Consider the following 15,741-nt stretch of genomic DNA (forward strand, 5'->3'; position numbering starts at 1 on the left):
TTTGTGCAACGCTTCCTTCCTCTGCAGCACGGTGTCTGAGGAGCTGCAGGGCACACATGGCTCGTCAGCCAGCGCGAGGCCTGAGAGATTCCACCAGGGTCAGGTTATTTAATACATTGCTTTTCGCTTAGACTGCATGAAACGTGAAATTCTTGTCTGCTGAGGCCAGGTTTCTGTCAATCAAAACTGTAAAGTGCTTTTAATGTCTGCACAGTGTTGGGGGGTCCTGTCATGCTGGGAAGGGATCCGGATCCTTTCTTATCCGTTAATAAAGCCAGCTGGTTGGCAGCTTGCTTTGTTTAAACCACTGCTTTGGTGGTTATGGAGGGCACAAAAATAGGGAGGTGGCTACAGTTGTCTTATGTGACGCTTAAAAGATGTAGTTTTCTTGTTGCAATGTGTGATGCAAGTCTAACGTGTTCAGTTAATAGCAGCCTTCAAAAGCATAAATAAGCAAAAAAAGGTGTCCTGTTTCTGATAGTGCTATTTCACCTGCAAATGTTGGGTGCAAGTTTCTACTAAGCAACTGGCTACAGTTTATGTGCAGAAAACACATACTGTCGTCTTTTTAACAGAGACCTGGAATGACTTACTGTCCAGTACCTGCTGGTTTTAAGTTATCCGCTTAGATGTGTGTAAACTGCTTTTGGAGTGTCAGGTATGTTTGTGTAAGGCGGCATGAATGTGCATCGGAGAGAGCAAAAGAACAGTAACTGCAAGAAATGTGCTAGAATAGAGAGAAAAATAAATTTACATGTGTTTGCATAGGGAATCTAGATAACTAAATGCAAACCACCCAATATGTGGACATGCAATATGAGATAATGTTTTACTTGGATCAAGTCTTTCATAGCTTTTAAGGTAAGAGTTTTGTAACGGATGAAAGCGTTCTTTAAAATTGTCCCAATACAAAGCTTACAGATGCTCCTCAGAGTTTTCCTGTAGTGTTCATCCCTGTTTTCTCCTGTTCACCAAAAATCCGCTTTGGCAACACGTTGCCTTCTAGTCTTGTCATGGCTGAATTGTTAATAAAGTGAGGGTTGGTTTGTGTAATCGGTAAGGATGTAGTGTTCCATGTGGCCTTCGTGCATGCCCGTTTCAATGAATCTGATCTGCACAATATTAAATGTACGCACCTTATTTACCTACAATAAAAACATGACAACCTACATTCGTTAGACTTCAGAAATTTTCAACTTAAACTATGCTGTGCTTTATAAAAACTTCAGCCTGAATGAAAATGTGGGTGAGTCCTTCGCATCCAAGCAGGTAAGTTCAGAGCAGCCACTTGCAGGAAGATGCTGTAACTCGGCAAACCCTTTAGGATGTGGATCATCGAATGCTTACAGGTGTCCTTTGCACTACTGTCAGGAAAACTAGAACTTGGAAAGGTCTGGGCAGCAACACTGAACAGTTGTTTACTTTAGGGGTTTTTATTATGTACGACTGTATGTTGTATATAGTTTCCTCTGTCTTATTCCTCACTGTTAGTTTCCAATTAACTCGCAGATATGTATGAAGCTCATCTTTTCTACTACTTACCGGGCTGAGAATGTCTAGCTGTTTATAAAAATAAAACCTAAGAGATTATGTGAAAGAAGATAACCTCTCCAAAGTATCTGCCAAAGAGAGCTCTACTCCAAAGTGTAAGTGAACTCAATTCTTGCCTGATTTGAGATCTAGTAAAATGTTATGACATAATCCATAGTTTAGGCTATAAATTAAACTCCCACAAGCCAAATAAGCCAAGAACATCCGAGGCTCCAAATCTAATTAACTAAGCGAAGTAGAATAGCAGGGACCTGGAAAAGAAAATGCACCCCTTTATGACATTGTGTGACCATCTTTTCTCCAACAGAGGAGGAATTTAAGAACAGCAGTATGTTGTTTGAGCGTGTTGCTGAAGCTTGTAAAAATGCATCCCGATGTATTGGCTAGGAGTTGGCAGGTTTCACTGGCATTATGCAAAGCCAAGAGTTATACTAAACAGATAGAGGGGTTTGGTTTGTTTTGGCATGGAATGAAAGACATCTCCGAACAAAATGAAAAGATGAAACAGAGTCTAAGGTGGTTATGCAGATGAGCTGGAAAAGGGGAATTGTGGTGGCGAGGGGCAGTTGAAGGGCTGAGCTGTGATGTGGAACTGCAGCTGGGCGCAGGGCACTGAACACTGCCAGCCCCTGGAGCGGTGGCAGGTGACGTACACCTCCACCACTTCCCACTGCTTCTATTGCCAGAAGCGAGAACAACCCTCTTGGTACAAATCCCAGATCTTTTTAGCTACCTTACGCTTTTTTGGCAATTATGAAGTAAAACCACATTCATGATACAAAGAATTTGGGTGGAGGTGAGAGACACTGCATCACACAGATTGTATTGGTGTGATAAAATGAATTTTCACAATGTTTTACCATATTTTTATTCACCTCTTACCTGTTGACACTTAACTGTATGCTCCGAGTTGCTGCCGTTTGGAAGTTGATCAGTATCAATACCCCTGCTTTTTATCTCTGCAGAGGGCATCTCCTCCTGAGGTCCTGCACGTCTAAAGTCCTGTTGGCAAATTATTAATTTTTGGTGTATGTAAATTGCCAGTTTTTAAGACCAGCATGTTTCTGCTGGTGACACGGGTGTCCCGGCCTCGTGCCTCATTGTTACCCGTCGGAATGTGACAGGTCACAGCAGTGCTTCAATTCTTATGAACTTCTGGACTGCTTAAAAGAACAACCTGTAAGTTTTTAAATGTTTTTTTAAATGTATTTGGGATAAAAAAAAAAAACAACAAACCAAGCCACCCAAACTAAACAAACACCACCACAAATCCCCAAGCCCCACAACAAAAACCCGCCCTGAACCACCACCACAAGCTCAAAGCAGGCAACCAGGAACTCTGGCGGCAGTTTACTTCAGAAAGGGGCGGGGGGATGTCTTAAAAATGACGATGATGAGCTGAAAGTCTGGGTTTTATCCTAAAGGCTCAGTCCTCCCTGCAGCGCGGTGGCAGTTACCGGCCCCGGCCGGCGGACGGCGCGCCCGAGGCCCGCGGTGGCTGCCCCCGGGACTCCCCCCGGCCCGGGCCCGGCGGGGTTGAGGCGGAGGCAGCCCACGGTGCGCGGGACCAGGCCCAACACAGCGGGCTGCTGCGGGGTAACACGGCACCTAGCGTGGGCCCTGATGGCGGCGGTGGTCCAGCCTCATTAGCGCTCCCAATTAGCGCCGCGGGGAGGCGCCAGGCCTGGCCAGGCCCCGCGGCGCCGCCGCCGGCCGACGTCAGCCGCAGCCTCGCTCTGGGCCGCTCGGTGCCGCATCGCCCCGCCCCCGGCCCGCCCCCACCCGCGTCCCCGCCAGCCCCGCGCCCCGGCCCCCGCCGAGCCGCCGCCCGCCCCGGCCCCTCTCCGCTCCCGCCGCACCGCTCCCTGCTCGTCCCGGCCCCGCTCCGTCGCTCCCTGCCCGTTCTGGGGCCGCTTGGCGGGGGGTTAATAAACCAGCCGGGCGCACCCCCCCCCTTCCCCCCCCCCGCCTGCCTCCCTCCTCCCCCCTTCCTTCCCCTCCCGCCCAGGCCCTTCCTCTCTCCGCCGGGCGCCGCCGCCGAGGAGGAGGAACATGGCGAAAGCGGAGCAGGTCCTCAGCCTCGAACCGCAGCACGAGCTCAAGTTCAAAGGTACGAGGCGGCCGCCGCCTCCCCGCGCCCGGCCGGCGGCGCGGCCGCCCTCAGGCCCCGCTCGGGCGGCAGCCATTTTCCGGGGGCCGGGGCTGGGCAGCAGCCGCTAAAATGTCCTTCAGCGCCGCCGCCCCCCGTCCTGCCGGGCCTCTCCCGCCGGCAGCGGGTGGGCGGGCGCTCCCCCCGCGAGCCGGCCGCGGGGTCCTCGCTGGGCCGGCCCCGCCGGCCCCCCCCGCCCGCCGCGGGCGGCTGCCGCAGGGCCGCGGGCGGCCTGGAGGGAGAGCGGGCGGCGGGGCCCGGCCGCGCCGAACGTCTCCGCCGCCGGGAGGGGGAACAGTCGGGGCGGGAGCTGCGGGGGAGGGGGGACCGGCGGGGCCGAGCGCTCCTCGGGCCGTCGGTGCCCGCGGCCCCCGGGCCTGGCCGCCGCACCGGGCATCGCCCGGCGGGTTCTCCGCGCTGGTACTGTCACCCCGCGGTCAGGACGGCCCGTTCGGATCGGTCTGTGGCGACGGCTCTGCCTGCGCGAAAACCCGGCCTTTCCTGAAATAAAAACCTTGAGTGGGTTTGCGTTTTTGCTAGCGTTGAAATGCCTGTCTTGTAGCCTGACAGACAGCGCTGCTGTAATACAATATTCTGGGGTTACAAATAAGCATTCAGCAAGTTTATTTATGCTACCAGAGTCAGAGGTGCTTTACGGCTTCGTTTGAATATCTAGCAAATATGCTTTTTTAAAAAAAAAGTGATTTATTTATTGGCTTCTGGTAAAAATAATACTCCTTTAAAAAGCTTTCATCTCTATTTTCAAATGTAGGGGAAGTCTTTACCTGGTTTTATTAGTAAATATGTTAGAAATAATAATAGAAAGTGGGCTTATCAAAAAGCATGGTAATAAACACAGGGTGGAATGAATATATCTTTGTTCCAGCTGAAGTATTTGCATGTTGTTATGGCAGCAGTATCAAACATGCTTAAGAAGGAAACTATTGTTGTTTTAACATTCTTTAGGTTAAGTATGATTAGATGAAAATCAGCTCTTGTTCTGAATAATGCCGCTTGCAGCAAGGAAGCTAACCCAACCTCAGGTGGGCAAAAAGTGGGGCCTTAATTGGCACTTAATTGCCAATGAGACATAATTGGGATTCAGGCTTTGGGATTCTTTTCACTTCATCATAGGTAGGTATAAACCCAGCCAAACTCTGCTTTTTGTTGAAATAAAGGTAACTTGTCAGGCTGCCTGTCCTTCAGTTGAGGTTCTAGGCTAAATAATCAGCAACGGTTGGAAGGTAAAGCAACTAGCCATATAGATTTTGGTTGCCACATCTTTAGCCAGCAATGTATAGTCCTTATAACGTAATATATTACTTGGCTAACTGCAGCTAATAAATGGCTTAGTTCAAAAGCGTGCTTAAATATTAATATTTGAACATACTTAATGCTATGGATAGCATTCGTGTGCCTTGGCAATAAATTCTGTCTGACAGCCCTTTCTAACAAGCAGTGCTGACCGCCATCCTTCATTCAGGAAAGGCCAATTGGAAGCATCCATGAAGTAAATTCTGCTTTAAGCGCTTCTTGTCCTACTGGTTTTGTGATGGCGAATTGCCTGGTAATATGGCAGTAATGATTTTCTCACCTTTGTAAATAGTTGCGTTTATTTCCAGAGCGTTGCTTTGCACCGTAGGAATAGATGCGAACTGACAGAGGTCAGCAGTGCTGCGAGCTGGTACAGTCGCACTTCCTCGCTGGTCTGCGCCGAGAGATCTGATGCTTAATGTAAGGCAGCAACGTCAGTGAGGTAGGACTGTAAACCAAGTTTCACAAACACTGGAAATGGATAAAGGTCTTAGTCAAAATGCAGACAGGTAGAAAAAGCAGAAAACAGTTAGCTCTGCTGCTGTTAAGGTGCTCTGTATAGTTCTTAAATGTAAAATCTAGAGGGAGGTATGATGTTTGAAAAACGATGTGGGGAGTAAGATACCGAAGTGAGGGTTTCCCAGTCACTGGGGGCTTGCAGCCATCTCTCTTTTAGCCAGCACTTTCGTGTGTAAAGGATTTGAAGGCCTTTTTTAAGAAGGTTTTGCATCCCCTTGGTCTGCAGTGAATCTTCTGAATTTGTTTGGCTCTCTGTTTCAAAATACTTGTGTTTGTGACTTGCTTGCAAAAATATCAAAGGGGTTTTTCATGCTGGAATTTTTTTTCGCAGCATGTGAACATGAGCAGGGGTTGTCTTTCCTCCCCGCCTCGCATCTCCCACAGCATAACACACATGCTCCAAAATAGCATCAGCGTGTGCTGTGCTGAATCGCAGCTGTGCGTGGTGGGAGGCAGGACGCTCTCCTCTGCCCAGTGCTGGAGGTGCCCGTTTCCGTGCCCTGGCCTTTGATGCCATGTGAAATAGGAGCTGTGCTGCCCTGCCGCCGCTTCCCCTGCTTCTTGGTTGGTGTAGACGTGCAGCCTAGGTGAGAAGGCATCCAACTGAGGGCTTATTGTTCAGACTTCATTGTCAATGAATGGTGAAAGAGACTGTTGTTATACGTGACAAGGTTTCCATTTATGTTTCCTTTTTCTTTTTTCTTTTTAAATCTAGGCAATAACATTTAACAGTCGCCAAGCATTAGTTAGATTACGACGTTCAAGGGCCTACTTTAGGAATTACAAAACTTAAACTTACACAAGGATGTGTAATCCTGGCCCCTGTTGTCAGGTGTGTTTTGCTACAGCTGTTAATTGCAGTGTCACCCTTGTGCAGTGGGGCACAGCCTCCTGCACATCACGGGATGGCTACCCAGGGAGGCGGGGGTGTCATTTCAGCGTAGCGTGGCTCTCTGGAATAGAGATCATTTGTTTGATGTCAGCAAGTAAGATTTTGTAAGAATATAATTTATTTCAGAACTTGCGTGGGTTTTTAGGTGTTTGAAATGCTTCTGCATTCTTTGCAGGTCCAGAGTGTCAGGGGAGTGGCATTTAGTAGGGGACAGACCCAAAGCGAAGGTGGCATAGGCTGAGGTACATTTCAGCAGTGTCTTTAGGGGTTTGCTCCAGGTTAGGTGGACTTATGACTCAGCACTCCGTGGCCGTGCTCCCCGAGCGGCAAACAGCAGAACTGCCAAGGCAGCATCCCTGCCTCGCATCGCAGGGTAAGGGGCTGCTGGTGGGAAACAGTGTCCCTGCTCTCAGTCCATGATTCTGCACCTGTGCCTATGCGGTATGCCACTCTGTAACTTCGCTTTCTGCAAAGGGCACAGGAATAACCCAGAATAGCCAATTCTCTCCATCCCCGATGGTCCTGCTCCCGCCTGGTGAGCCCTGCGGAGCCCTTCCCTCGCTGTCCATCACCGGCTCCAGCGCAGCCCTGGGTGCGGCCTCGGCCCAGGCAGATGCGCTCGGTCCGGCCGTATCCCTGCAGCGCTGCAAGCAAGGTGTTTAGTGTTTAGCCCCAGTCCCCGTGCAGCTCGTGTAACCTGCCTTACTGTGGTGAGGTGGCTGCCACTCCCAAATAAGATAGTTTGAGCTCCTTTGGGTAGGTCTCTGTAAACTGTAGTCAGATCTGTGCAAACCCTTCTGTATCCGATGTGAATATCGTGGTCTTGCCAGATACCAGGCTGAGGCTTGTCAACAGTTCAGTAACAGTTGGGAGGTAAGATTAGTCTTTACTGAACCTGCAGTTGTCGGGTCTCAGAGGTTAAGGGCTTAGTCGGACATTGCGACTAAACTATACGGTTACATCTCTGTCCCTGCCATGACCTGTCAGTAACGACTGAGGCACTCCCACGCTGGAGGGATTCACGCTGTCCTTGTTCTGTTCCCTCTTGGATAAATAGGGATTTCTAGTCATTGCCACTGGAACAGCCTATGTTGAAGAATGTAAAATACAGTTTTGTGAGAAGTTGCCTGTTTAGTGTAATTAACTTGCATCTTTTAAGCTGAAAGTTTACATGCTGTTTTCTTAAACTATTAGAGCCCTCCTGGTATTCGCAGCATAACGCAGTCAGTACTAGGGCTTCTTTACTCTTTGAAGACTGCTGTGCTGATGGCTATCTGCCTTTCTGCTGGAAAACGTACCAATCCATGCTTCCCTTTGTCTGACCTGATTCCTAGTGGAATCATTGTTACTACAATTAAATACGAGTAAACCTTCACATCTCTCTACCTATTTGAATTTGATTATCAAGTTATACACTTAAAAAGAGAACAGGCAGGCTTCCTAAATCAAAACAAATCTAAGTATGTAGCACAACTGTCAAACAAAATTAATCATTTTCTGGTGAGACTTAAGTATTTGCAGTTCGTGTTATGCTTGCTGTTCTTGCAAATTAGCTAAATCAATAGCTTATTCCAACTATTAAGTGTTCGTTATAGTTGTACAGACTTGCTGCATCTCGCTGAATTATTCTAATTTCACGTGCACCGTTAGTTTTATAATTGCTTCATCACTTTGCATCGACTCTTAACTTCACTTTAAAACAGCAGTGTTTGGAGGAAAAGGACTGGAGATAAAAGCAAGATTCCATTGCGAGATAAAAGCAAGATGCATTGCGGGTTTCTTGTGACACATCTCATTTTTTTGAAAGGTGGAATAAGTTGAAGATAGCGCTTCTGTTGAGCTTCCTGAATCTGCTGGTGTCCTGTATGCTAGAGATGTGACACTAACTGCTCTACTGGGAAAGAGGGGAGGAATTGTACCTGTGGGGGCTAACAGAAATGTGAAACTTTGAATAGGATGGTTAGAGAGCCAAATAGCAATTATTTGAGATGTCTGAGGCAGTCAAGGAGGTTTAGCTGCATTTTCTGTTAAATATAATCAATGTATTTAGGTGTCCCAAGGCTAAAGGTCTCACAGTTTGCTTGAAGGCTTTGACCAATGTGGTTTATGGGTTAAGGGCTTTTGAATAATTTTTAACGGCATAGGTTTTTAAGATTTGCAGTTGAAGCAACGAGCATTAATTGAATCAAAGTATTACTGTTTCAAGGAAGGTCCTTGGATCAGCCTGAACAACTATTATTTGGTGGTTACTTCTCTTAGGCTTGTGGGATTTTGTAGTTTTAATGGGATCAACTTCTTGCCTTCATTGTAAGGCATGGGACACCTACATTCATAATTTCACGTTCCTTGGGAATCTCATGTTTGTGCACCAGTTTTCAGCTCACTTTGAGCTGTGGAACCATTGCAATGACACATGAAAAAGTTTAAGTTTGTTATTTAAAGCACATCAGGGTGGCGGACTGTCAGTCTGATTTGGTTGATGGGATGTGTCCTCTGTTCATCGCTTGAGAAAAGATGTCTGGTAACAAATTATATTGAAAACACATATGTAAACATAAGGTAAGAGGCGGCTGTCTTAAGTCCTAGGAGCGTGGCTATCATGCCAAAATAAAGACACGGGTACTGTGTCAGAGTGGGTGCAGGTTCACACAGATGTTTACCAGCAAATTGTATTTACCAGCTGCTACCCTGCACGTCATGTGCAATGTCTTATCACCCATGGAAGAGGAATATAGAGTAGAAATTTGCATAGCAGTTCCTGATAGTTTCTTTTCATCAGAAATTAGATTATTGCCTTTTTTCCCCTCACTTTGCAGGTTTTATAAATTAAAAACTTATCAGTAGCCACACAATGCTTTAATTCTTTTACAATAGGTTAGCTACCTTTGAATACAAGTCTGAATTTTGTTTAATTGCACTCTAGTTCAGAATTAGGATTGTAAAAATTAGAGTACAAACCTTTAAATAGGTTGTCAGATCTGTTTTGAAACTCAACTGGAAAAAAGGCATCATCACCATAGCAAATGATCCAACTTTATGAGCTCAGGTCAGCTTACATCTATGAACATATACCAAATTTTAAAAGAAGCTTAATTCGTTGTATGCTCCCTGCTCTGGAAGGTATTGATGGCATCACATGAGTTTTGAATCAAATGAGCTGCTTCTACATATGTTACGGGGCAATTTTTGTCGAAAACTGGGTGACCAAGGGTTTTTCTTGTTTGTTGCCTTTAGAACGCCTGCAAGTGGGGTGCTCTGCCCAGCTGGAGCCAGTGCAGGAACGGGTGGCCCTGGCTAATGCTGCCACAGTCACACTCATTTTCTGCTGTCCTGTTACCATATTGCTCTTATATTTGCTCCCTGCAGGGAACAACTAATAACTACTGAATGCATTTCGTAGTTGGTACAATAACAGCCTTTTTACTTTTGCTGTCTGTGTAGTTGGTGGGCTTTGAAAGCTTTATTGATGATTGCAACAGTTTTGTTGGAAGAGCTCCAAGTAGATCCTGGCTGATTTAAGTGAGAGTTTGGTTGGGTCAGGAGCTCTTTCGCAGTTAGGCCCCTCTCACCTCTGAAGGAGGGACTGACACTGGTGCGACAGCTCCTGCCACAGCCAGCACCAAAGCCTCCTTTCATTGTCTTCCTCCGTGATGACCAGAGGCAGAAAGGAAGCCTATTTTACATACAGATACGAATATTTAAATACCACTTTGTCTAAACTAGGGCCTAGACCTCGGCCAAGTCTCTTCCCCTGGCGTTTGACCCAATATTTATTCAATATATAAATCCTTTCATACCTGCATTGTAGACCAAGGTGTCTGTAGAGACATAGAGGATGTTTTCTGATATGTCTGGGATGTTGTTGAGTTTAAAACTTGGCCTGCTAGGCAACCTTTCATAAAGAGGGATTTGTGCCATCAGTCTGGACCAGCTGTCACAATCTTGCTGTCATTGAAAATGTATGCAAAGCGAATCACCATTGCCATGTTTAATTCAGCGCAGGATTAAAACGGGCATGGATGGAAGTGATTGAGTGTTTACACTAGAGGGACAATCCAGACTGAGAGTTGACTGAATCTATCCTTTCTGTATTATAGCTGTTCTGAAAATTGCTTACTTCAACTGTAATTCTTCTGACCTCAAAACCATTTGTACAAATTGGGTACTGCAGCTGCCTGCAGTACTTTATCCCACATTATTATAAATACTTTATGAAAATAATCTCTTTACTAAACTTCTTTCGTGTCTAGTTCCCTGAGCTGTAAATGAAGTCCCTCATACCATGGTGCTATGGATTAAAGATTTTATCATTCTAAATTTAATCCTGTTTTCTTGGTTGACTTCCACAAGGGGTGGAAAAATAGAGAAGGGGGAGGTTTGCCTGGTGATCCAGTTACTTACGATGTGAATTATAAAATTGTGTTGGTGTGGGGCTCACTGTGGAGCCAAATCTTAGTTTTTGCAAACAATTTTAAAGACCTAATTCAAGTTAGTTGTGCTTGTAGAAGGCATGTCAGATGGCTGTGTAATTCTTTAAGGAAAAAAAGAAAGGTGCACTTTTCTGTTTTTCCCATGCCTGCTCCTTTTAATCTAACCACTTGCTTCATCCTTACTGGTGCTTCTAATGTGTCCCTCAAGCAGGAGTCCAGCCCTCCCCTGTGCAGTTTCATGTTTGGACTGCCACTGTTGCCTGTTTATATTGGCATCTGCTGCTGCTTGTGATTTGTGAATTAACAATATATTTTGCATCTTCTCAAAGTATTTGCATGCATAATTTCCTCTGGTTTGCAAGGTCTCCTCTTCTTGCCTTCCTACATTTTTACCAGACTAGGAGCAAAGGTGTAAAGGCAGTAAGGTTATTATTTTTTCTTGTAGCTTTTTTTTTACACTGTGCTTACTGGTGTTACACGGTGGTGCAGATGATGTTTATGGAAGTTTAGGTTTGGAGAATACAACTTCACGTTTGTATCTTGTTTTGTGCCGGACAGTATAAGCTGTCAGGTATTTTTTTTCATTAGTAAGTTTTCTCACTGCTTCTGACTAAATTTCTGATTTGGTTTTGGTTTGGTGGTTTGTTTTTTTTTTTTCCTCCTTTGATTCTGAAAGCACACTTAATAGGCTAGTTTTCAAGTGGTTCCCCAGAAATGTATCTCGCTAAATGCAGGATTCCTTCCTTATTTTAGCTATAATTAGTTTCTTACTGCCTATTTTAAATTTTTTTTAGCTTACTAGAAAAGCAACTACTTGTGCATCCCAAGATCTCTGATTTTGCTTGTTTCTTCTGGTGTTTGCAATTTATGCATAGTTTTGCACTTGAAAATATTTGCTCAGTTGCCATCTAAGTTACACATCAAATTTGTCTATTTGAAGAGTATATACGAGCATAAAATTAGAGTAGTTAAGTTGCTCCTTCCTTACCATTTTAATGTGCATCTGAAATGGAAATCAGTGATGAAATTAGACCAAGAAAAATTACTTCACAAGAAGTATGAGAAAAAGTGTAGTTTGGGATGGTGATTGAAATCAGGATGCTGCTTCCAGGGAGGTGCTTTACATGGACTTGGGTCTTTGGCAGTGTTTTTGCAGGGAAGCTTGCACATGGTGCTGCGCTCCCACGTCCCCTGGGGGCCTGTGCCTTGTGCCAGTCCTTCAGTACACTCCCGGAGGAGGCTTCTGGCCATAAGGAATAAGTAGGTCTCAGATTGTGAGCAGGTCTTCCTACATCCTGCTTATTGAAGAAGATGTTGCTACTATTCCAGTATCAAAAGAGAGTGTGCCGCTATTTTCTGAGCTGTTTTCATACCTGGAGAGAGTTGGTACATGCGATATTTGTGAGTGGAGCGAACAAAGTAATAGGATATGTTTGGCATTCGGTTCTAAAAGGAGATGAAAGCACAGTTGAAAGAGAGATGCACCTCTAAAACCTAGCCAACTCTGCTATCAGGCTCTTGTTTATGCAATTGTGTGCGGAAAACTGTTTAAATTTAGGATGTAGAGAAAGTATTTCATGATGTGCGATTTTGTTGCTGAAGATTGCTGTAACTAATGTTTGGGTGTAATAAAACTCTGAAGAGATCAGTTGGAAAAAACAAATGACATTGGTACCAAAATTATTTGAAGGGCGTATTCTTCCATTTCTCTTGGCAAGCTTGTGTGTGGCCTCACAGTTCTTACAACTGTGAAGTCAAACTGTTAATGATCCTCTGAGGAATAAAAGGTGACAAAAATTACACACTAATAGATACCCTGAAAATAGACTTCAGTCTCATATTTGGTTTTTCTCTTTTTTTTTTTTTCCCCATTAAGCATGAGGCATACTCTGGCAAAAATAGTTTGTGGCAAAAATAGTTTGTGCCAAAATAGGCCAGCAAAGGACACTGATTAATCCATCCAAATGGAATAATTTACTGCCAACTTTGCTCCAACTTCGGCACCTGGATCATGTAATTTTTTTGGGTTCCTAAATCTTTTTTTTTCTCTCAGATCATTTTATTGATTACATATTTTTTAAAAAAAAAATTACTTCACTGCGTCAGCTATTGCATGGGGAGTGATTTGGATGGCACTTCTATTTTTGTAATAGGTTTTTCATCAAGGCGGCTAGTGCTTGACACAGCAGAAGTGGAAGTGACCACTTCCTCCAGTAACTGTGCTTCAAGGGCTCTTTGGGTGAGGGTTGTTGTGGCAAGAGCAGAGAAATGGATTCCTTGGGGGCGGGGTTTTCTAGCTACTTCCATTTAACATCTGAGCTGAGATTGAAAGGTTTATGAGTGGTTTATACAAAGATTAAGAGAGGCCTAAGTTTTTCTTAAAAATAATTACCAAATTTGGAGTCGTTGTGTCCTCTCAGTGAGTTACTTATGAAATCAGATGTTTATGCAACACAGACACTTCTCATTTCTCATTCTTTCGCTTCTTTGATTTCGAAAGTTGCGGATGCTCACTTAATTATGAATGTCTCCAGAGCCAGATAATGATGATTAAAACTTGGCATAAAGTACTTTTTAAAACACCAATCTTCGCAAGATTCTCTGTAATTGGATAAGTATTCTCCTGGCTTCACAGAGAGGAAAACTATAAGGGTCCAAACCTGCTTCTGTTTTGGAGTTGCTATCAACTCTTAAGGCTCTTAATAGCAGAAGATCAAGCCCTTAAGTGATTTGTCTGAAGACAAGTAATACGGTGGGAGAGTTTGATTGGATCTTGGGTGTTCTTGATTCCCAGGCACCTGGCTGATAGCTCAAGGTGTCTTGCTTGACACTTCAGCTTTTTTCATTTCGCTGTCTGTTTTCAAAGGTCATCAACTTTATATAGAAACTTTGAAAAGAAATGTACAGTAGGTCAAGTTCTCCACCTGTTATTGAGCCCTCTTGCCCATAGCTAGTGTTTTTTATTTTGCCTATGTCTCTGTTGCTGATAGACACCCCCAGAAATAAAATGGGAGAAATTATGGAAATAAAATTAAATCAGTTGGTAGCATCGGAGGCATAGTAAAGGAACTGAGAAACAACTCGGGTATGATGATAGAAAAGTTGTAAGTAGAAAGGCTGAAACGTTCAGATGGTGAGAGGTGTGTGGTGTTGGGTGGTGTGCTTTTGTCGGTGGTGCTCATGCGCTCTTGCCAGGACTCCGCAGCGGGTCGGTACATGCCAGAGCAGGGTGAGCTGCGACTACGGTTTGGGGGCTGACCAGGCTGGTGGGGAGGCCTGGGGGAGCAGGAGCTGGCGTGGTGTGTGCCATGGGGAAGGGACCCCTGCCCTCTGCACTCACAGTCCAGGGTCAGCATAGCTCTTTGTCTGGATGAGTTATTGCTCCGCTTGGACATTTACTAGTCAGGGCACATCAACATGTAGGATTTGGGCTCTTGAGAATAGCCACAAAACAACTCAAGTTGCCTCCCTGCTGTTTTTCACCATCTCCCTTATTAAAGATTCCTTGTTTACCTTTCTATGGCTGATTGATATGTCAGGTGATTAATGACTTTCATCTGACACATCGATGGGATTGAACCATGGTGAAATATGTCCTTCCCTCCTGTCGTTGCACTCTGCTGCTTTCCACAAGGGAAGTACAAGAGGGGTTGTGTCCCTAGAAGCTCTGCTTGTATTTCTGCCTGTTCCCAGCATCCTTGCCTTTGGATATGTGTCTGTGGTGCTGAGTTGGAGCGGCAAAATTGTTTAGGGAAAGATGATGAAAGTGCATCTAAAACATTCTGGGATTAACATGGGCAGTTTAATGAGAATTTCTTCTTAGTCTTGTTGATGGACAATTGCCAGTTTAATGTGGCTACGATTGTATCAAGTGCTCCTGCAGTGCTTTTGCTCTGAAAAGCACCAGTTCACTAGATTTTTTTAGGGGATGCCTGGCTCTAAACAGATGAGAATTTGTATTAAGTTTAAGCACAGAAAAATTAGGCATGAGCCTTAATTACTTTCAACAGCTATGCCAACACTGCAAGTGTGACTGCTGTGCCTATGCGTTGATGTGCTAGCTTTAACCTACTGAATGCGAGACCTTGTTGCCTTAATTTGGCATAATGCTGTGCAGAAAGATGGAATTTCCCTGACGGCAGTGTCTGAGTGCTGCTTGATTTGGCTGAAAACTGATTCTCCTTTTTCTCTTCCCCACTGCCCCCTGCCTCGCTCCCTGTCGTGTGAGTGGATTGATTTCCAATGCAGGCAGCTCCGGGCGAGCAGATGAGTGCCACAGGCAGCGCGAGAGGTCCGACCACCTCCCCTTTCAGCAGTGAGACAGACTGATGCAGGAATAAAGCAACCTGTGGCCCAACTAATGTGTGTAGTTAATTATAAAGATGTAGTAGCTTTTGCACATAGAAATCTGCAGGGGGCTGTGCCTGTTTGGTTTGAACGTTCCTGCCCAAGCCTGTGCCATCAAAGCTTTACCTCTGATACCCGCTCTAGCTCCTTTCACATGCCAAACAGTGCTACAGCAGTGTTCTCGCTGCAGTGGAAGTACCCGTGTATGAGGATTGTTTCTTTGCCATGCTAAAGCACGGAATTTTTGGTTAAGGTGAGAATAATTTTATTAATATTTGGTACAAATGATGTAGCTGTGTAATGTGGTTACTGAGAGTAGCGGGTGGCAAGAAACATACAGCAAGTACTGTGCTGATCAAAAAGTTATCAGCCTGGATTTGCTGGTACAATTATGGGCAATTTTTATTGCAATGAGAGGTATTTAAAATTTAAATGGAGTTGACATCATGTGCTTTTGACCTAATTCTCAGGCCTTTGTATTATGACTAAAATGATCTGGGACGTTATAATGCAGTACACTGCAAAGTAGCAGTCTTAGG

The 15,741-nt window shown here is 45.0% G+C and overlaps 1 protein-coding gene across 2 annotated transcripts in view; it reads left to right on the forward strand.

The window, feature by feature from the left end:
* Positions 1 to 3,364: 3,364 nt before the first annotated feature.
* Positions 3,365 to 15,741, forward strand: part of VAPB (VAMP associated protein B and C) — a 33,465-nt gene continuing 21,088 nt past the window's right edge. Inside the window, exon 1 of one of the 2 annotated variants that reach the window (XM_054218128.1) lies at positions 3,365 to 3,661. In XM_054218128.1, coding sequence (XP_054074103.1) covers positions 3,604 to 3,661 — 58 coding nt within the window. In that variant the 5' untranslated portion in view covers positions 3,365 to 3,603. The remainder of the gene's footprint in view (positions 3,662 to 15,741) is intronic. The other variant, XM_054218127.1, reaches the window with a different exon arrangement.

The sequence above is a fragment of the Rissa tridactyla genome, chromosome 12 (genome assembly GCF_028500815.1).
Source record: "Rissa tridactyla isolate bRisTri1 chromosome 12, bRisTri1.patW.cur.20221130, whole genome shotgun sequence".
In the NCBI taxonomy this organism is placed as follows: Eukaryota; Metazoa; Chordata; class Aves; order Charadriiformes; family Laridae; genus Rissa; species Rissa tridactyla.